This window comes from Neomonachus schauinslandi, chromosome 6 (assembly GCF_002201575.2).
Source record: "Neomonachus schauinslandi chromosome 6, ASM220157v2, whole genome shotgun sequence".
NCBI classification, from domain to species: Eukaryota; Metazoa; Chordata; class Mammalia; order Carnivora; family Phocidae; genus Neomonachus; species Neomonachus schauinslandi.
In genome coordinates, this window is record NC_058408.1 from 75165839 (window position 1) to 75189247 (window position 23409).

A 23409-nucleotide genomic window follows, 5' to 3' on the forward strand; every position below is an offset into this window, starting at 1 on the left:
TGGTGAATAATCCTTTTAATGTACTGTTGGATCCTATTGGCTAGTATTTTGGTGAGAATTTTTGCATCCATGTTCATCAGGGATATTGGTCTGTAATTCTCCTTTTTGATGGGGGGTCTTTGTCTGGTTTTGGGATCAAGGTAATGCTGGCCTTATAAAATGAGTTGGGAAGTTTTCCTTCCATTTCTATTTTTTGGAACAGTTTCAGAAGAATAGGTATTAATTCTTCTTGAAATGTTTGGTAGAATTCCCCTGGGAAGCCATCTGGCCCTGGGCTTTTGTTTTTTGGGAGATTTTTGATGACTGCTTCAATTTCCTTAGTGGTTATAGGTCTGTTCAGGTTTTCTATTTCATCCTGGTTCAGTTTTGGTAGTTGGTACATCTCTAGGAATGCATCCATTTCTTCCAGGTTATTTAATTTGCTGGCATAGAGTTGCTCATAATATGTTCTTATAATTGTTTGTATTTCTTTGGTGTTGGTTGTGATCTCTCCTCTTTCATTCATGATTTTGTTGATGTGGGTCATTTCTCTTCTCTTTTTGATAAGTCTGGCCAGGGGTTTATCAATCTTGTTAATTCTTTCAAAGAACCAGCTCCTAGTTTCGTTTTAGTTTCTATTTCTTTTAGTTTCTATTTCATTGATTTCTGCTCTGATCTTTATTATTTCTCTTCTCCTGCTGGGTTTAGGCTTTATTTGCTGTTCTTTCTCCAGCTCCTTTAGGTGTAGGGTTAGGTTGTATACTTGAGACCTTTCTTGCTTCTTGAGAAAGGCTTGTATTGCTATATACTTTCCTCTTAGGACTGCCTTTGCTGCATCCCAAAGATTTTGAATAGTTGTGTTTTCATTTTCATTGGTTTCCATGTATTTTTTTAATTCTTCTTTAATTTCCTGGTTGACCCATTCGTTCTTCAGTAGGATGCTCTTTAGCCTCCATGTATTTGAGTTCTTTCGGACTTTTGTCTTGTGATTGAGCTCTAGTTTCAAAGCATTGTGGTCTGAAAATAGGCAGGGAATGATTCCAATCTTTTGGTACCGGTTGAGACCTGATTTATGACCTAGGATGTGATCTATTCTGGAGAATGTTCCATGGGCACTAGAGAAGAATGTGTATTCCGTTGCTTTGGGGTAGAATGTTCTGAATATGTCTGTAAAGTCCATTTGGTCCAGTGTGTCATTTAAAGTCTTTATTTCCTTGTTGATCTTTTGCTTAGATAATCTGTCCATTTCAGTGAGGGGGGTGTTAAAGTCCCCCACTATTATTGTATTGTTGTCGATGTGTTTCTTTGCTTTTGTTATTAATTGGCTTATATAATTGGCTGCTCCCATGTTAGGGGCATAGATATTTACAATTGTTAGATCTTCTTGTTGGATAGATCCTTTAAGTATGATATAGTGTCCTTCCTCATCTCTTATTACAGTCTTTGGTTTAAAATCTAATTTGTCTGATATAAGGATTGCCATCCCAGCTTTCTTTTGGTGTCCATTAGCATGGTAAATGGTTTTCCACCCCCTCACTTTCGATCTGGGGCTGTCTTTGGGTCGAAAATGAGTCTCTTGCAGACAGCATATCGATGGGTCTTGTTTTTTAATCCAGTCTGATAGCCTGTGTCTTTTGATTGGGGCATTGAGCCCATTTACATTCAGGGTAACTATTGAAAGATAGGAATTTAGTGCCATTGTATTGCCTGTAAGGTGACTGTTACCGTATATTGTCTGTGTTCCTTTCTGGTCTATGTTGCTTTTGGGGTCTCTCTTTGCTTAGAGGACTCCTTTCAAGAGTTCCTGTAGGGCTGGTTTTGTGTTTGCAAATTCCTTTAGTTTTTGTTTGTCCTGGAAGCTTTTTATCTCTCCTTCAATTTTCAATGACAGCCTAGCTGGATATAGTATTCTTGGCTGCATATTTTTCTCGTTTAGTGCTCTGAATATATCCTGCCAGTCCTTTCTGGCCTGCCAGGTCTCTGTGGATAGGTCTGTTGCCAATCTAATGTTTCTACCCTTGTAGGTTACATATCTCTTCTCCCGAGCTGCTTTCAGGATTTTCTCTTTGTCTATGAGACTCGTAAGTTTTACTATTAGATGTCGGGGTGTTGACCTATTTTTATTGATTTTGAGAGGGGTTCTCTGTGCTTCCTGGATTTTCATGCTGTTTCCTTTCCCAAATTAGGGAAGTTCTCTGCTATAATTTGCTCCATTATACCTTCTGCCCCTCTCTCTCTTTCTTCTTCTTCTGGGATCCCAATTATTCTAGTGTTGTTTCGTCTTATGGTATCGCTCATCTCTCGAATTCTGCCCTCGTGATCCAGTAGTTGTTTATCTCTCTTTTTCTCAGCTTCTTTATTTTCCATCATTTCATCTTCTATATTACTGATTCTCTCTTCTGCCTCATTTATTCTAGCAGTTAGCGCCCCCATTTTTTATTGCACCTCATTAATAGCCTTTTTGATTTCTACTTGGTTGGATTTTAGTTCTTTTACTTCTCCAGAAAGGGTTTCTCTAATAACTTCCATATTTTTTTCAAGCCCAGCTAGTATCTTTAAAGTGATGATTCTGAACTCTAGATCTGACATTGTACTAATGTCCGTATTGAGTAGGTCCCTGGCAGTCGGTACTACCTCTTGTTCTTTTTGTTGAGGTGATTTTTTCCATCTTGTCATTTTGTGCAGAGGAGAATAGATTAATGAGAGAACAAAATGCTAGCAGAGTAACAACATCCCCAGAAAATATACTCTAAACAAATCAGAAAAGACCTGAAGCAGTGGGAAAAGAAAGGGAAAGAGAGAAAAAAGAGAAAGAAAAAAAAGAAAAAGAAAAAGATAAAGATAAAAACAAACAAAACAAAACAACAACAACAACAAAAAAAAACCAGAATGTGATCAAATATGATCAGGCTGGTATATAGATCAGTGCCACACACTAGATTTGGGGTGTCTTTTTGTCTTTTAGAAGAAAGTGCCTCCCAAAATTTTAAAGAAAGTAAAACTTATATATGTACAAAAATAAGGGTTGATATGATGAAGGGATGGAATATGACTGTAAAGATGGAAATTATAAGAAATTTTATAAAAGGAATTGATAAGAAGTTGTTTGAAAAAAGAAAGAAGAGGATTTAAAAAAAGAAAAAAAAAAGGGAGAGGATGTGATCAGGCAGGGGAATAGAAAACACCATATACTAGAGATTTAGGGTATATTTTAATCTGTTAGAAGAAATTATCTCAAAATTTTAAAGAGAGAACAACTTATATATATAAGCCAAAAATACGGGTAACTACTATGAAGGGATAGAATATGACTCTAAAAATGAAAAATAAAAAAATTTTTTTTAAAAAAGGGATTGATAAGATGTTGGTTGAGAAAGGGAAAAAGAAAAATTTTAAAAAAAAGTTAAAAAAAAATTAACTTTCAAAGACTAAAGAATCATGGTAAAAAAGCCATGAATTCTATGTGCAGTATTCCCCTAGCGCTGGAGTTCTGCCGTTCTCATTGATCGGTAAACTTGGTCTTGGCTGCCTGTTCTCGCTGATCTTCTGGGGGAGGGGCCTGTTGCCGTGGTTTCCAAATGTCTTTGCCGGAGGCGGAATTGCCCCGCCCTTGCCCCCTCCTGGCTAAGTAATCTGCTCGGGTTTGCTCTCCGGGGCTTTTGTTCCCTGCGAGCTTTCCGTACAGCTTTGGAGGCGGAGAGTGAAAATGGCAGCCCCTCAATCTCTGCCCCCGAGGAGCCGAGAACTCGGGGCCGCGCTTCTCAGTGAGCCCCCAGAGAAAAGCCGTCAGTCACTCCCGTCTCCCCGGTCTCCGGCCGCACTCCCTGCTCACCCGGCCTGTGACCGTGCATTTCTATCTCTGGCACCCGACCCCGGGTTGAGTCTCCAAACCCAGCAGATCCCTGCGGTGCACTCCCGCGCGGCTCCTCCCGGGGGAGGAAGGTGAGTCTCCCCGGATCTGCCGCTTGTTGGGTCCCTGCTGGAGGAGCAGGGGCCCGACTGTGCCGCGGATCACGGTTTATGGCAACCCCGAGCTGAGAGCCCGCGCCTGGGCTCCGCCTCTGCAGCCGGCTTCCCTGCTCCGATACCTGGGAGCTCTGCCACACTCAGGCACCCCCGGTCTTTCTGTGACCCCGAGGGTCCTGAGACCACACTGTCCCGGAGGGTTGCACCCCCCGCTTCGCCACCAGAGTGACGTCCCTCAGTGGAGCAGACTTTTAAAAGTTCCGATTTTGTGCTCCGCGGCTCTATCACTTGCCAGAAGAGGCCGCCGGAGGCCTCTCCCCCGCCGTCTATCCTCCCGAATATCGCCTCGGTCACTTCTCCGCACGTCCTACCTTCCAGAAAGTGGTCGCTTTTCTGATGAGAGAGTTGTTGCTCTTCTTTTCTTCGATCTCCTGTTGGGTTTGTAGGTGTTCAGAATGGTTTGATCCCTATCCAGCTGAATTCCTGAGACCAGACGAAATCCAGGTCTCCTACTCCTCCGCCATCTTGCTCCGCTCCCCCTCAGTATTCTTTTCTAATTAATGATCAACAGTTTCCCCAGAATAGAATCTTGGCCACATCTTAGTCTTTGATGACTTATTCTCACTGACAATTCATTAGCATCACTTAGCTTACTTTTTATATTATTAGAGTAAGGGCTATATATTATATAAAGCTAAAAATAGCCAAAGGAGAATGGCAAACTGATTTGTTTACCTAGTTAGCCTTTTAAAATGCCTTACAAATATGAAAATTAACAAAAGTGAAATCAGACTACACTGCTGTTTTTAACCTTTTTTTTTACTTGATTCTATTCACAAATATCTATCTGAATTATATATTCTACTAGAACAGTTGTTTTATTAGATGCACTGTACCACCACTTATTCAAATATTTCTTAATCACTGATATTTAGATTGTGTCTAATTTTCATTACAACGCTAATGTGCTCTTTCACACGCACACACACACACACACACTGAAGACAGGGATTTTTCCTACTGAGAAGTGACAACAAAGACAAGAAACAACCAGATCAGTTATGGAAGCAACATGAAAGAAGTCAATATAACACTTTCAAAACTGCATTTCTCTTTCCCTCGGACAGTTTCTAGAAAGGAGAATAGCTTTGCAGAAGAACCCAGATGATGCTAAGATGAGTCAACCAAAGCAGCAGACAAGGAACAAGAAGGAAATATTTATTGAGCATCTTCTGAATGCCCAGCACTTTATTAGGTGCTCTCATATCCATTATCTGATTTATTTGGTTCTTTTGCTAAAAGACCAAAAAACAAACCAACAATACCCTTCAAGTTTAGGTATCAGTGCTCCTGTTCTTAGAATAAGAACCAGGGTCTTAGAAAAGTTAAAATCATGAGGTGCCTGGGTGGCTCAGTTGGTTAAGCGGCTGCCTTTGGCTCAGGTCATGATCTCGGTGTCGTGGGATCGAGTCCTGCATCGGGCTCTCTGCTCAGCGGGGAGTCTGCTTCTCCCTCTCTCTCTGCCCCTCCCCACCTTGCTAGTGCTCTCTCTCTCAAATAAATAAAATCTTAAAAAAAAAAAGAAAAATTAAAATCATGGTGGCCGGATGGAAATTTCAACGTAAGCTTGTCTTTCTCTGAAGACATGTCAACCTAGTATAGAAGGGGGATTTTTTCAATAATTTCAAGTTACTATATCTACTATGAAAAACTGTCATTTTTCTTTATTTTAAGCCTTGTCTAGGCCCAAATTGCCCAGGCCCAAATTAATGTATGATTCATTACTAATGCCTTAATAACAGAGAAGGAATTCTGGTTAACTTAATTTTTTGGCTGATAATATACTGATTTTTTTAAAGATTTTATTTATTTGAGAGAGAGAGAGAGAAAGCAGGGTCCCAGGACACTGAGATCATGACCTGAGCTGAAGACAGCCACTTCACCGACTGAGCTGCCCAGATGCCCCAATATACTGATTTTTAAAAATAAGATGCCACATATTGGGACTTGGTGGATGTTTTTATGGCCACATTCTGGAATTTTATGTATGCATTTTCTCTGTTAATTTTGCCATGGTTCATGATACCTGGCCAACTAAAGAGCTATCACATGAATTCACTTCCAAAGTAAACTTAAGACCAATTGTAAACATTTCCAGGGAGAACATTAGAGCTAGTTTCTATTTCTTTATCAAGTAATGCACAGTAATATTTACTTAGCATCAGTAGGCAAATGCATAAACTTTGGTCATCAATCCTTCACAGGCCATGTCGATACAATTGGAACTCCTTCTGTGTAAAATTCCCAGGAGATATTAAATGCTTGGAACTCGTGATAAAACCAGTTATACAATTTGCATGCTGTGTGAGAGTTATCATGCAACATGGGCGCACAAACACTGGGGAAGCCCGGATTGGGTCTGGAGAGGTCCCAGTGGCCCGTGAAGCCATCACCCACCTTGCTCGCACAGACCCCAATGCCTCCCACCCGGTTATGGAGGAACGTCTCTCCTCTGCTTACCAAGTCAGAAACAGTCTTTCCGTCCACTCCATGCCCTTATTCCTCCCGTTTAGAAAAAGTCCATAAAATACATACAGAAACTTTAACATTAACAAAACTCTATTTCCTGACTAAATTGTCTAGCACGGTGCCTGGCACATAGTAGATATTCCTTTAATACTTGTGGACCTTTTTGTTAAAGTTGAGGATAATTACTTCATTGCATTTTTAAGATTTTTTTTATTTGAGAGAGAGAGATAGCAAGAGAGAGCATGATCGGGAGGGAGAGGGAGAGGCAGGGTCCCTGCTGATCAGGGAGCCCGATGTGGGACTTGACCCCAGGACCCTGGGACCATGACCTGAGCAGAAGACAGACGCGTCACCGACTGAGCCCCCCAGGCACCCACGTTGCATTTTTAAACCGAGAAAGCTGCTAACTTGAATCTCTGTCTTTAACCTTCCTCTCCATCCTGCCCCTCTTACCTTTGTCTGTCTTGCCCAATTTACTATTTTAAAAGTTTTCCCACTTTCTCTGTTGCCAGCAGCCACCAACTGATGCTCCGCTAGGGCGTTCGTCTTCCAACACTGCCTAACTTCGGGCAAATCTAGATAACAAATAGCACTTACAATGCCCTCATAGTTTTCCTACCACAAATTGCGAGCCCAATTTATATGTACAATTTTTCCATATGCTTTTCTGCTTTATAGCCTGGGGTTATAAAGAATGGGTGGCATACAGTATCCTCCTCACAGCTCTAGAAGCAGAAAAGTCAGCTTTTGCTCCCCTACCTGCTTCTCTCTCTTGCCTCCTTCTTATCTTTGTCTCCCTGCCACCTTCCCTGAGCCAGGACCCGCTGGTACCTGAGGCCACCAGGGTCAAGGGTCAGGAACAGCAGCTCTGACCTTGCCTAACAGTGAACTCCGGAAATTTCTACTGAAAAGTCTCAACCAAGGTGAGATGTTCATTCCAATCCACCTGTGACTTTCAGGAAGGCAGAAATCTTGAACCCTCAATAACTTCTAGGCTCTTCTTTTCTGGATCAAGTAGGCTCCAGTGTTGCAAATTTAAAACCAGAAAGGCATTGAAAAGAAGAAAAGTGAATTCAAATGTCAACTCTATTTTTCAATCACTTTGTACTCGAACTTTTACTCTTCTTGTCTCTCTCCCAAAGACAAGAACGTATTTGTAAATGCAGTGAAACCACTGACATCCATTTCTCACAGAACGCAAATTCACTCCAGGACAGAACTTTCTGGAAGTGAATGGAACAAGAAGAAAAATAAATAGTAGGAGATTAGATGCAGATTCAATTGACTTCAGATCAAGTGTAAGTTACTGTCCTTTATAAAATGCTAGTCTAAGGCCTTTCGTTTGTTCTCCAAGTTATTTATTGAGCACTTAGCATAATGCCAGGCTAAGCCTTCTGGGCAAAGAAAGAGGAGTCCAGCACAGTCCCCACACTCAGGGAGCTCACAGTGTAGCGAGAAAGACAGCCGTGCAAGCAGATAATTACAACATCATGTGCACAGTACAAGCCTGTACAAGCTCACATGAAGGTGGTGGCACCTGATGTGAGCCAGAGAGGGTATCGAAGGAAGGCTCCCAGAGCAGGCATTTCCATCCAATCTAGAAGGATAACAGGGCCAACACAGTGAAGGTTAGATGTGGGAAGGGAAGGGGGAGGAATGATATTCCAAGCAGAGAGCCGACAAGTGTAAGACAGCATGGTAGCCCCCAGTGGCAGGGAAGGGAATGAGATGGCTGGAAGAGAATCTAGTCCTGGAGGGACGATGTCTAGTCCTGGAGGACGATGTGTCGTGCTAAACATGTGAGACTTTACCTTCCCAGAAACTGATTTTGAAATTTTACCCCTTGGAATTAGAGATTAATTACAATAAGAAGTAAAATAATCTAATAGGTAACCCTCATTGGGCAGTTACCAAATGCCAGGAACGGCTTTAAGTATTTTCAATCTCTTCATATTTAATCCTTAAAACAACCCTGTGAAGTAGGAACTATTATTATCCTCATGCTTTATACGTAAGGCAATGGAGACTCAGAGTCTCCGCTAGAATGACTAGAGGCAGAGGAACAGAAGAGGGGAACATCTTTATACAGCAGGTTTGCTGATGAGCATCCCTTTGAACCAAGTATCCCTTTGCTCAGAAAACACACAAAGGACCAGGACACATCAATGGCGGAGGAGAGAAATTTGGCAGACCTAGAAGAGTCCTCCGCTTTTCTGGATTGTGAGCCCCTCCCTCACCCTGTTTTCAGACGGAATACAAGGAGGAGGGAGAAGGGAAGGGACCTGTGCAGGGTCCTGCCTCTTCCAGAAGTGGCGGTGGGGGGGAGAGTGGGGGAGGGTTGAAAGCTCTTTCAACACATTTATTCACATAATACAACAACCCTGAGAGAAATACTACTGCTTCCTGAGTTGAGGATGCAAGGACGCCAAGAGGTTAAGGAACCTTCTGGGCACACAGTCAGAGGCAGAACAAGGATTTGAATCCAAATATCTACACCCCTATTCAGGCTTCCTCTTACTTGACGTGATAGGACGTGCCCATCTCATCACTCATTTGTTCTCAACATCCTTTCTTTACTTGGCTTTCCATCCACCTCCTCCTCCTGATTCTCCTCCTGCCTTTCTGGCTGTTCCAGCTCATTCTCCTTTATGGGTTCCTCCTTATCTCCCTGACTTCCAAGAGTTGGAGTGCCCCAGAGATCAGTCCTTGGACCTACTTTCTACACGCAGCTCATAGATGATCTCACCCAATTTCACAGCTTCAATATCATCTCTAGGCAGAGAGCTTCCCAGATGCCCAGATCGTATCTCCTGCCTGGAACTCTCTCAGGAAATTTCCGCTCGTGGATCCAACTGTCCACTCAGCCTCTCCATGTGGCTATCTACTGGGCATCTCAAAATCAGCATGCCAACAGCAGAGCTCCTGCTCTTCCCCAAATTTGCTCTTCCCCAACTCAGCTAATAGCAGTTGTATTCTTCTAGTTGCCCAGGCCAGAAAACTGGATGTCATCCTTGACTCCTCATTTTTTTTCTCTCATGATGCATCCAGTACATCCAGTACAGATATCCATTCTTCACCACCCCTGGCCCACCACTGCCCCCTCTTGCCCAGAAGGTGCAATGGTTTCTGACTGGTCTCCCTCCTTCGCCCCGTGAGCTGTCTGCGGACCAGAGTGAGGTCAGAGGTGAGTGAAGCCCTGCCTCGAACGCAACATGTAGGAGCATCAAAAAACTCAGGAATCAAAACAAGTGGTGTTGTCATGCCATATTTTTTCAAATCAGAATCCATGCCAAAAATACCCTAATGAACAAAATCACAAACTCTTTCATGAAAACAGGACGAGAGTGTTGGCATCACTCCCCTCCATCCTGGCCCTGCCCCAACTCTCTTCAGTGTTAGAGGGATCCCGTTAAACATCTTGTTGATCCTCTGGCCTCCCATATCAGAGCAAAAACCAAAGTCCTCACCGTGACCTGCAAGATCCTTTATGGCCTGGGCCGCCATTATCTCTCTGATAACTCCCACTTCTGACCTCGTTCCCCCAACCCAATCCCCTCCACACAGGCCTGCTCCCTCTTCCATCAGGAAGCTCCCACCTCAGGGCCCTCATGCTTGCCAGCTCTTTGCCCGGAATGGTCTCCTCCAGACACATCCCTTACGTCACCAGGTCTCCTCACAAATCCACCCATCGGGATCACACCGTCTAACATTTCACTCCCTCCTCCCACCCACACACTTCATATTCCTTATCTCTTTATTTTTTTCTCCTCAGAAACTATCCTTAGCACCTGCATATTTCACTTGTTTATGGTTCTCTCTCACCCACTAGAAAACTCTGTGAAATTTTTGGGGGAGAGGGATTTGTTTTGTTCTCTGCTATTTTCCTAGTGTCAAAAAATTCTTGAATGACAGTAGGTACTCAGTACATTTCTTAATGACTAAGTGATACTTACTGAGAAGTATACTCATATACTTACAACTCATGAGTGTTCTCCTTTGGCGCCAATGTTCCTAATGCCTACTTTGTAACAGTTTTGAATCCTACTGTCTCCATAAATTACACTGGGAACTACTCTTCCAAAACGCAGTGGTCTGGGATCTGAACAATTATGGGATATTAAATTAGAAAATGTATTGCACAATCTTTCTTCCAAACTGAACAAATTTAAGAGAAGTGTGACTTGCTTAAAAAAATATTTATCTGGGATCCAAGTTCATCCCTCAGATTAGATCAGTGTTGGGAGAGGAGATTGCTTCTGAGAAATAAACATTGAAGATGAGGTGTCTCTTATAGCACATTCTGAATTTTATTTCTATGCCCTGATTTCTACGGACTTGACGCTATGTCAAGATGCTATAAAGATTTTCTCAACAATGTCCGAGTGAGTTTCTGTGATCAAAAGACCTTTCTGACGTAAAAGTGTCTTCAGTTACCTTTACTAATCATTAACCAAAACTGAAGGTAGGCCTTGCAAATAAAACTTGTCATTTCACCATGAACTGTTATGTTTTGATGGAAAAGATGAAGCTCAGCAAAGAGCAAATCTACAACTTGGCCAAAAAACAATAGACTTTGCCTTCAAACATCTGGAAGACACACAATGACCAACATGACTAACCTCACCAGACTCCAGTCCACTGGTGGCCTCCCTGCTTTTGTGGGTTAAATCCAGTACAGGGGCGGGGCAGGGGGGCGGTTGAGAATGTCCTGTCGAAAAGACAATTTTAGCAACATTTGGGGAAAGTGCAAGAGTTACATGTTGTCCTAAAGGCTAGTTTTCTTTGGAAATCTTCCAAATGTCTTTTGTAGTTTTATTTTTTAAGAGGATTTATACTGTTTCATAGAGATTTCTAGAACTGTAGTCAGCAGCCAGTTAGCCTAATAAGCTGAATACAGGTTTCCTTTCACCCCTACCCTGTAGCATCCATAGAAAGAGGATTTACACTATAAAGTTTTCAGTAAAACTCCGTGTCCTAACCTGGATGCTACATGTGTATCAAATCACCAATATCTGAAAAATAGTTTCAAATTTGTCTTAGCCAAGATATAAAGTTAGGATTAGAAAAAAATAGAAAGAAAGAAAGAAAGAAAATCACTGCCTCTTGCCAAGGACAGCAACAGAAACTGATAACTTAATAGACGTCCCTTAAAACGGGTTGGGAGGGGTGAAGCTGATATGCGCACAGCTCTGACTTAATACTACTTGAGAGAATGAATAAAGACAGAATTGGCCGGGGTTAGAAACAGGCAAGAATTACTAGAACTATCAAGGGCAGGAATGGCCATGCTTACATATTCTGTCCCTATAACAACTGATGAATAGTCTCTCTGAAATCTTTTTCTCTTGTTCTCTATATTTTATTGGAAGTCTTACTTTCTAGACAATGCTAGACGCTGCTTGTCTATGAGTTTGTCTATTAGTTATTACCTTAATAGAATATGTTGAATCTTTTATTGACACGACCACCTCTGCTTTACTTTTCACCCAATTTTTTATGCGTTTCCCATACTAGTAATGGCCCATTCATCTGAATCTTTAAATGACCACCAAAAGTAGTGTAGGAAAGCTCAATGCACAGCACAGAAAAGTCTTAAAAGGATCTATGTTGAAAGCATTCAATCTGCATGTGATTCAAATCACTGTGTAACACCGTTCTTCAGTCTTGGTTGGCAGAGCCCAGTGGGCAGGGTGAAAGCCCAGCACAGAACCTTCCTGAGCCCTGACACTAAACAAGCAGGTCAGTGCATGGGAGCTTGCCGAGCTCTGTGCAAGGGAGCTTGCCGAGCCCCCATGCCACCGCGGCCTGGACCATTCAGGACGACCACACCCTTGCCCTGTGAACCTCTAACTAGGAGCAATTATCACATTTGCAATGGGGTTCAAATTATGTCCCCAAATAAAAAGCACAGATGATAAAATGCTGAAACTGCATCTTCATATCTACATAAGCATGGAGATGTGTAAACTTTCAGAATTTCTTACATTTTTTTGCAAAGGCCTTCCTGTCCTCTCCTGAGTGGTCTAAGGGATAGATGATCCAGGTCCACTTTAAAAAAAAAAATCTGTTGTTTTGTTAAAACCCACATGACACCTTTATTACACAGACTAGTTTGCATGATGACTCCTATATAGCTAACACAAGCACACCCTATTCTAGAAATTTCTCTTTGGAGATTAAGTAGATAAGTATTTTAGGTAACACATTGAGTAGACAGATAAAGCTCAATCTCTCAGGATCTTAATACTTTATCCTAGTTGGTTTGGAACCACGTTCTCTTCCCACATCTGCAAGGACCATTCTGCATATTTTTAATTGACATGAGCTAATTTGTTTTGAGCATTTGGTGACATTCTAAAATAATTGGATTGAGATTTACTGATCTGTGTTCTAATTGGAGAAGGGGTATTATTCATTTGTGACTTCTAAATTCCAACTAAAATGGAACCTTTTTCAAAAAAACTCTTTTTTAATGAGGACATTTCACCAGCCGTGTTTGTGTGTGGCTGTTTGTTGCTCTAACCTTAATGACTTATTTATAGAGAATGTTTCCTAAAAATGCCCTTCATGAGAAGGACAAGTTTGGCAACAGTAATTTACTTAATTTATCTTAAATTTGGTTTCAGTGAGCAACCCTAATTAACCTGATTTTTTGCTGATAATCACTCTCAATGGAATCAAATCACAAATCCGGGGATGGATTGAGCGGCACCCAGAAGGAAGCAGCTCTCCGAGCACTGGTCCAGCGCACAGGATATAGCTTGGTCCAGGTAGGAACTTCTTGTGACATCTGCTGAGATCCAGCACTGAATTCACTGAATGGTGGGAATATTCGTGGTCCTAAGATGCAAAATGTGAAAGGTCAGCTGTGTAACTCTGGATGAATGTTCTTCCCCGGGGGGGGGGGGCGGGGAACGGGGATGGGGGAGAAGTCACATCATTTCAGTGTTGTAGGCGACCCTGCAAAGGGTGTTCTTTCTACCTGGGGTTATCAGCTTCACCTTACTGGTCATTTGAAAGCAGAATCCTCGTTCACGGTCATAGAGACTATCGTAGCTTTAAAAAAACCACTTTGGTACATGAAAAGGCAATTGGAATTTACTACCCAAACCTTTCTATGAAGTAGAACCATGCTAGTGTTTCAAGAATCAGCAGAGAACAAACTGTCCCTGAACTAGCCTTAGTTTCCAGAGAGATTTTCTACTTCAGATGCAGGAAGACTTCTGGATGTGGGATCCCAGGACTGACCCTTTGGTCACTGTAGCTATTCCATGATGTTTTCTCATAATACCTACCCAGCCAAGTTTAGGATCTATAATAATTTCTCTCCATGTTCAGCAGTTTTAAAAAGGAAAAAGTCCTAAAACTGACTATTCATAGATGTTGGTTAAGAATTATCTATATATTATTGCTGTTTCTATGAAAGCCTCCTTTAGAGAGGTTAGGACACATAGAAAAGAAAGCTAGTACTAGGCATATTAATGATCTTACTTGAAGAAATAATGCTGCCCTTTTTACAGTAAGACAAAGTATTTTAATTCCCAGCTGTAGTCTTTCACCCACATACTTTTCAAACTTAACCAAACCCATATGCTATTACAAATACAAATTTCATCTGGATAACAATAAAACATATAGCATCCTTTTATTACATATTCCTTTGTCAGATTGTTACAAAGGGTACTACATTTAGTTATGTTAGAAATGTTAGCAAAAATACTTAAACTTTTTTTCTTTTAACCTTCTTTGTATCTGAAACACTCATGCAAACAGTGGTAGTAGAAAGCACTTAAACCCTTTTGAAAAACAATTTATTAATGTTTATACATAAGGATGTTTGCCTTCTGGAAATAAATCTCTAATGGTCCAAAATATAATGATAGGAATACATATAAACCTGTCTAGCATGGCATTATTTTTAATACCTCAATATCACAAACCTAAGTGTATAAAAGAAAATTATTAAGTAAACTATGAATATCTAATCATTACATTCAACAAGCAGAACTTTATGAGAATTAACCACAAAACGATGTAAATTATTCAATTTTTTTCAAAACGCTAGTTTTCTTCCTTTCCCCCCAAATGAAATTCAGAGCAAGTCTGATGGCTTTTTTGGTAACTTTTAGGTAATAAAAAAATCTTCCACTAAATAATAATATGTCTAGTGCACTGTAATAAAAACTTCAAAGTTATAGCTATTTCCTTTCCCAAGTATGTCAGTTAGATGGTGATTTCTATGTTCTTTTATGCTTTCAGAAGCATAATTTCCCATGCCAGTCTGCTAACTATGCATTCTGACTCAGAGCTGAGGCAGAAGGAAGGGATCAAAGCAAAGGAGAGGGGGCAGAGTGTGCTTGACCCAGTATGTCAGCACTGGGCTCTCTGGGCTCAGCAGGTAGGCAGGATCATCAGAGACGTCCTTAATTCCATTGTTAGGCATCTCTCACCTGGCTTCACTCTCCTCTAGCACCACTCTCCTGGGCCTCCCACTCCTTCTGCAGAGCTCTTTTGGACACTCTAAGCAGCCCTCCTGGGGAAGAGGGAAGATAACCCCTGATTCCTCCATGTGGCCAAACTCTAGTCCCCCGAAAGTACTCACACATTCTCTGACCAGTAAAACCTGGAGGGACGGTTGCCACAAAGCAACCACCTCTCCTCCTCACCAACATCAAAGCAGGAGAACCCACTGCTCTCACCATTAGGTATTTCAGGAATGAGTTAGACCCACCAGCCTAGTGTGTTCCCAAACACAGAGGATGCATATCAAGCTCTCTGAGTGGTTTCCTTATTTCCCCTGCCTCAGATAAATTGAGATGCACCTCACAATTCCTTTCACTTGGGGGAGATTAGAATCCACAACTCACCAGCAGTGGTCTCCAAATATCTCTGAATGGACTCCAAAACCCCCTCTCAGACTCCCTTACTGCTTTCCTAAACTCAGGGATGGGGAGCAGGAAGGAGGTGTTCTGTGAAGAATGTAAAACAATTATAGCAGCTTCTTGCTACCTCCTCATCCTGCTTGGTGGTCCAGTGACTTGATTTCATATCCAAGCCAGAGGCCAAAAAGAGTTCCATCCATCTTAAAATCCTGTTGCAAATTAAATAGCATTCGATCATTAAGTAATCATTTTTAAAAATTCTGCAGGACAGAAAATTGTAACATATTATTACAGCTATGTAAAAAGTTTACAGATAGAATATTTTTCAAAGACTCAAATACTGATGGAGATAATTTTACAAACCTAATGCTAGGATTTAAGAACATTTGCAGTATAAAGGAAGAGAAATCAATAGGGCTATTTTACTTTTATAATTAAAAATCTTTCCCAATAACTAAAAATATATGGCCAATCAGCATATTACTTTGAACTTACATATTCAATTACATGCAGAAAATGTCAATAATGAAACCTCAAGTTAATAGCAACTAAATAATAGTAAACATTTAGTGGGCACTTCCATTCTAGCTGCTTTGTATAATTACATTCATTTAATCCTTACAACAACACTATGATCATCTCCAGTTTCCAGATAAGAAAAACAAGGCACAAGAAGGTTAGGTACCTTGCCCATGATTTATAAGCTGTAATTCCACTGCTATTGGTCAGAATTTCTGGCAAGATTTACAGAACTAAGAGCTGTTATAATATTATCTTTATGACTGCAATTTTAGAGATTAGCATGATAGGGCATGCAAAACTATTTTGTTGAGCCTAAACTTTGTAACATGATTCACTTTGAGTAGTACTATTTATTTGTTAGCAGAACAACTAATTGGGTCAGAAATTCTTCCATAATGTAAAACCTAGAATTCTAAAACCCAGCTATCCAGATCTAAAGCCTCTAATTAAGGTCTAAATACATAGACGACTTGGTTCAATCATTTTGAATGAATTGGAAAATCCCTCCTGATTTTGGCTGCAAAGTATAGGAAGTCACCCAAGACTTCAAATGGGAGACTGTGGTTTAATACACTCCTTGCCACATACAAGTGGTATGACCTTCAGCATGTCCTTAACCACTCTTGGTCTTAATTTCCAGAATACTGGCTAGGTCCTGCTCCCACTCTGCTAGTCATGATGTTGCAATCCTGGGATCTGCACAATCTAGTCACTGGTCAGCAGCCCAGATTAACCGGCTGGAAAAGGAGAATAGCATGTTGGAGGCACAGCCTCAGAGCTTTGAGACTTAGGGGAGACTCTTCAGTCTTCTCCACACTTCAGCCTTCAAAAAGAGGGCAACATCGGGTTTCCTTTTTTAAAAATCTCTGTACCAAAAATTAAGATAAAGAAACAGCTTAATACAATTCTGGGAGCATACCCATAAAAAGACCATTTAAAATTTGATGGTATTTGCTAAATTAGGTTTTGAAGGATTTCTTTTGTTGGATCTTTGCAGCCTCCGAGGTTGAACGTTGAATACTTGCAAAAGGAGAACTCAAAAACCAGAGGGTGACTAATTTGTGCTCTGTTATCACTAGCAGGACAAATACAGCTGTCAAAAATAGAATTTTGCAGGTTACTTAATAACGTGAGCCAGTCTTTTATATCCCAACTGATGCAACACTTTGTGCCTGTGAGCCTTTGAATTATTATAAAAAAAAGAGATCACAAAGTACATCTTTCGATATTGATACCTGGAAATTTCATCAAAATACCTTGGAGAATAAAGGAAAGTTAATGCCATACCCCGCATTTAGTAGACATTCAATAAATATTGATAAAAATTTATTGAATTTCAACTTCACACTTGCGTTAACACCACATAGAAATATTTTGGAAGGAAGTATGCTGCAATGTTGTTACTTTGTCAACAGTCTTTGCCTCCAGACAATGGAATTATCTGTGGTGCTTCTCCCCTTTTTTCATTCTTAACTGAACTTGCCAGATTTCCTAAAACAAGTATATTTTTGAGAGTCAAAGAAAAAAAAATCAGATCCTGCTGACTCTTTCTTCAAGAATTCTTTAATGATGTGGGTCATAAACTCTGACCTATGATGATCCTTCCATCTGGAATTTTCTCCTTAATGCCAGAAAAATACATTTTCATAGGTGAGCATTTTCAGCCAACTTCCCACCCAATGTGTGATTAGTTTACATCAATTTTAATTCTAGTAAAATTAAAATTAAAAATATATTTAATAAAGATCACCCTCAAGTAGTCCAAATATTTTTAAAAGTAGGCTACTTTATATTTTAAAATACTTATATTTATCATGTATTTTCCATACTTAAATATTATTTTTAAATAATTCAAAATACGGTGTGTATTAGCACTGTTGTCCAATTACCCTGAATCTATTTTCTAAAAATCATTAGGACACAAATTTTTATAAATTATGACAGTCCCAATGCTTTCTTAATCCAGTGGTTGTCTTTAGTATGCATAAAGGATTTTTTGTTTTTGTGTTTTGTTTCCTTAGTCCCTCTTATTGAACACAGTGTGTTATGGAAGGCCTTGGGATTATAGAAGATGTAGCGTCTGCCTTAAAATGCATATAAAGTAGTTGCGATGAAAGTGAGTTTATCCAAAATTAAAAATGGTAACATAAGACCCATTGAGTGAGCAATACAGCTGTGGGTGCCTCTTTTCTGTACGGAGCTATCAAATGGACCATACCCTGACCTAATGAGTGGGGACAAATATTCAGATATAAGGATGTTCATCATCCTGGAATTTATAATGTCAAAAAATAGATCTACCCTAAATGTCCAATAAAATATTACTGGTCACAAAAAAAAATATGGTCACCCTTCCATTTCCCAATTATATAGTCATGTAGAATTAGGATTTCAAAGAAAGACATGGAGAGACATCCAAACATGGTTGTTGACCTAAAAATGAGAGTGCAAAGCTATATATAGCTTCCAAATAATATTCTGAGAAATTCTTTACACACAGTAAAAATACTGGAAAATAATAAAATGTGATCTCTGATTAGAGTAAGTTTTTCTTACTCTAGATAAAGAGAGCTTGATGCTCTTTTCTTCCAAAATTTCTATAATGAGTATGGACTATTTTTATGATAAGGGGAAAAAAAAAATCTCATGAAGTGGAAAAATGTTCTAAGCAGCATTCAGTCAGCGTCAACAAATTGGGAAATTTTCATGGAGAAAACCTCATTATTAAAGGTTTTCTTTAATAATATTTATATTATATATTATTTATATTTATATTTATTTATATTATATTTATATATATATTATATACATTATATTATAATTATACATATTTATATTATAATAATAATAACCATTATTAAATGTACAGGATAGGTCCCTGGATTCATTAGGCTGGTCTTTCAAATCTTTGTAATGTTTGAAATTTGCTTAATATTGATATCGTCCAACCCTTTAATTTTGCAGTCAGAAAACAAGCCCCAGAATTCTACAGTTCAGTAGAGACATGAGCCAGAGGTCAACCAAATGAGCCGAGACTCAACTTTGTCTACCGCCTGTTTTTGTTGTGATTTTAGATTTTAGATTTTTAAGGAGTTGTCTTTTAACAAGCCAAAAATATCAACCACCTGGCCCTTCCCAGAAAAAGTTTGCTGACCTCAACTCTAATGCTTACTCTGGTACTTTGTGTGAGAAGCGAATCCACAGTTTTTAAAGAAAATTCCCCATAGCATAAATGAGTGTTTAAACTTCCTTAAGAGAAGCGGGCATACCCTCTTTGTCTTACCCACCCCAGCCAGCTCCCGCCTGAGCCTTATTCACTCATTCATTCATTGACTCCACAAAGAGGGCCAGGTTTCCTGCCTTCATGAAGGTTATCCTCAAGGGGAGGCAAAAAATAATCAAGTAAAGAAACCAAAAAATTGCAGATCGTGGTAAGTGCCATGAGTATCATAAACTGGGTGGTGTGACAGAGCATAACAGGGGACCCTCTTCAAGCAAGAGGACACTGCAGCTGGAACTTGGAGGGTGAGCCCAAAAAAGAACCATGCAAGGAGCCAGGGACAAAACAGCATCCGTGGCAGAGGGGGCCACAGCACTTTTGAACAGCAAAGACATTAGTGTGTCTTAATTCCAAAGATCCAGTAAGATTGCACCAGATAAAGAAGAGAAATAAGTGGGCTCCCTCCTTCCCTTCCTCTATTAATCAACCATGATGCTGGGTTCCTGGGAACGGTTCCCTCAAACTAGGAATAAAATGTAGCTTCATTCCCACCCTTCAAACTTTGCTCACTGTGCATGTTCTCTAATGTGGGATTTCAGTACAACCACATATTTTCATTCTAATTTGCTCATCTCCTCAACAAAGATGTACAAGTCAGAAGGCAGAAAGGATGGTGCCAGAGCCACATACATGGGATTAGGACACCATCCTTCTCCTAAAGGTGCCCCAAAGTAACTCCCTTCATCTCTCTGGTTTTGTCCTTCCTTAATTTTACTTGGTAGTTAAGTTGCAATTTTTTCTTATGAATAATGCAAAGAAAATAAGCAACTTAGGATCCCTGTGTTTACAACCGGCTTCATCTAGATGAGCACTGGGAGAAGCAGATGGAAGAACACTGTGGCATTGACATTCTTTTCCAACCACCACACAGAAATCCTAGGGACAGAAATAGGAATTCGACTTCATGGTAAAATATAGCTCCCAGGTCCTACTTTCTCTTCCATTGCCTGGTACCACCTGCTCATGTCTCTGCTATCCAAGGACTTAAGTCATTCACCAAGTGTGTTAATACTAATTCTTTAAATAGGTAGACTGAGCCTGAGAACAGGATGGGGCCCGTAGATCATCACAGACACGTGTTTCCCTAAGCTTATCACCCCAGCCACCCACAAACCAGCTTTAAAACTCCTAAGAAGGCTTTGCTTTTACTAGCCAGAAATGCCAAAGCATGGGGTGGAAGCCTCCAAATGAAGGAACAGCTCTGTGAATCTTTTTGTGGAAAATGTATGCCTGTATGCCTGACAGGTGATGGATGGGAACTTCAGGATCCCAAGAAATGGAAATGGATTCCCGAAGCTATTTTCAAACAGCCATGAATTTCTCCTCAAATAGCCTAATAGAGAATTGGTTATATATGAGCTCTTCAACTGAAGGTTCAAAATCTTTGCAAACTATGCCTGAGAGTGTTTTCCCTTTAACTAGAAGCACGTGGGGTTTTCCATTTAAAAATAGGTGTGAATTTCATGACTTAAATATGCGGAAACATGAACAGCTCTTTGGGACTGTGGACTTTGCTTGTGGGCAACTTCAGCATTTCTTCAATTGTTACCTGTTTAATACTGATCAAAATAAGTAGTATTATCCAAATAAGTATAAAATACGGAACCAAAAATAAGTGACTCTTCAGAACCGAAAACTTTATCAGGAGATTCAAAGATAGCTATCTAACATAGGCAAGGACAAAAACAGTGAGATCACAATACCATACAATCATGAATTTGCATAGGATGTCAGTAGTTGTGGGTTTTTTTTAACATTGTTTCAGAGGTGCAGGGCAGAGAGGGGAGACGATGTTGAATGGCACATTGACACAGCATTAAATGACTTTGAATCTCAGAGTAAGAATTATTCTACAGCTGACCCTTGAACAATATGGGAGTTGGGGTGCTATTCTCCCCCACACACAGTCAAAACTCTGCCTGCTAACTTCTGACTCCCCCAAAACTTAATCACTATTCGCCTACCGCTGACCAGAAGTCTTACCGATAACATAAACAGTTGATTAACACATACTTAGTATGTTTTATTATATACTGCCTTCTTACAATAAAGCTAGAGAGATGTTAAGAAAATCATAGGGAAGAGAAAATATATTTACATTACTGTAAAAAATCAGCACATAAGTGGGCCTGTGCAGTTCAAATCCGTGTTGTTCAAGGATCAACTGTACTTTGGATTCTTTCTCAAACTTTCTTTTTTTTTTTATTCTTATGTTAATCCCCATATCAAACTTTCTGATAAGAAAAGTTAGCTGTGGGAGATACATCTTAAACACCTCCCCTTAAACACCTTCTTAAACACAGAGAACAGGACTCGGGCTCACAGGTTTTAGCAAACAAGCCTACCTAGAAGGTGATCATGATTTCCCACTTTGCAATTATTTTTATAATCACCTTCAGTTGCGAGAAAGGATCCTGATATTTCACTTATAAGAATGATTCACTTCTAAGAAACTTAGAGAAAAAAGTTTCTTTAAGAAAGGAAATTGATGCAAAGAAAGTCATTTAGTAATAGAATAGGTATCAAGCAGACACGCAATTGGAGACACAATGATTTTTTAAATCCCTACAATATTCCCTTTAAGGGTCGTTTTGACTCACAAAACAGTCTCTGAACATTTTCCCACCTTCAGCTGTGGGGTCAAGGGCAGCCTCCCTTTCACCAGCATCCTCCCACCCTCACAAGCCCCTTGTCATCACCCAGTCAGCCCTGTCCCTTTATAAACGAAGAATTTAGTCAGGAAAGGTTAAACGTCTTGCCAAATCCCTCAGCTCGTCAGAAATGAAAATTCATGGGGGATTTGGTAAGGAGAATAATTACCGTATAAAATTCCTCATGCCAAAACACAAGTGCATTAGGCAGAATTCTTCTTGGCCCATGTTGAACTCGGTAGGACAGGACAGGAGGGCAATCACCCAAACCAATGTTCTTCATTGCACGTGGACAATGTCTTTATCTGTATGTGGATGGCTTTCTATAATTTAACTGGATCTTCATCTACTATAATATTACTCAATTCGAAAGGGCAAATTGTATCTATAATAAAAAGTGGGCTGGGCCTCTTGAATAAATCCCACATTCTGAAAGGTAAAAGCCCCCAGTGGATAAAGGAATCACCGAAGCTTTCACCCAGTTATGTCTTGGTGGGGATGGAGAGGCTCCTCAGACTGCAGCAGTCAACAGACATGCGCGGAGCTGGAAGCCAGAAGTGAGCGTGAGCACAGCGAATCCATTCTCCCTCCAATAGATGCTGTGCGGTCCCTCATTAGGTGGACTTCCTTGCAGAAGGTGAACACAGGGTCTTAGAAGCGAGTTGGCATTTTACTTGTCCTCTTTTGTAAAAACAGATATACTCCAAAAAGTTTTTTCTCTGATTTTGAATTGTAAGGATACCCTTGAATTTAATAGTCCCATGAATTGGCCAAAAACTAGTATTATAAAGAGCTTTACGGGGCGCCTGGGTGGCTCAGTTGGTTAAGCGACTGCCTTCGGCTCAGGTCGTGATCCTGGAGTCCCGGGATCGAGTCCCGCATCGGGCTCCCTGCTCAGCGGGGAGTCTGCTTTTCCCTCTGACCCTCCTCCCTCTCATGCTCTCTGTCTCTCATTCTCTCTCTCTCAAATAAATAAGTAAAATCTTAAAAAAAATAATAATAATAAAGAACTTTACAAAATACAAGCTATGCTTAGAAGCCTGTTTGCTTTTGAATACTTCAAATATTGAGATACTGAATTCCAAAAGTTTGCCACACGTAATCCTTTAGGGGAAAGGGCAAGTATTACAGATTATTAAATGCATCCTTTGATAACACAAATTAGTTCTGCCTCTAAAGACAGTGAACAACCTGAGATGATATTAGGAATATTTTGCTAGGCAATAGGGCTTCAGTAGTCAGCTTTCCAAAGTGAAACAAGAACATGATTCCTAATTTGCTAAAAGTCATTTTTGTGGAAGAACCGTATCATACCTTTTTTTTTTTTAAAGATCAAATGGAAGGGCTCCGTGGAGAAACAAAGAACTGTCAAGAGCCAGAAGCTGTGTGCATTTTTCATTGTGATTTTTGCCATAAACACATGCCACCAATAATTCTATTCAGAATTCATTACATCAACTATTTCTGTTCAAGTTAATTTTAAAAGTAAATTTTGCTCACTTATGTAAATGGAAAAGCCACAAGTTTTATACAGTAATTACATGTTTTCTAATGTACAATAAAATGCATGACTATTAAGATAAACCAATGGCCTCTAAAC

At 40.1% G+C, this 23409-nt stretch overlaps 1 protein-coding gene across 1 annotated transcript in view; it reads left to right on the forward strand.

Moving 5' to 3' along the window:
* A1CF (APOBEC1 complementation factor) overlaps positions 1-23409 on the forward strand; it is an 83361-nt gene that overhangs the window by 21625 nt on the left and 38327 nt on the right. The window contains exon 2 of the mRNA XM_021696220.2: positions 13101-13244. Within this exon, the coding sequence (XP_021551895.1) occupies positions 13146-13244 (99 nt within the window). The 5' untranslated portion in view covers positions 13101-13145. The remainder of the gene's footprint in view (positions 1-13100; positions 13245-23409) is intronic.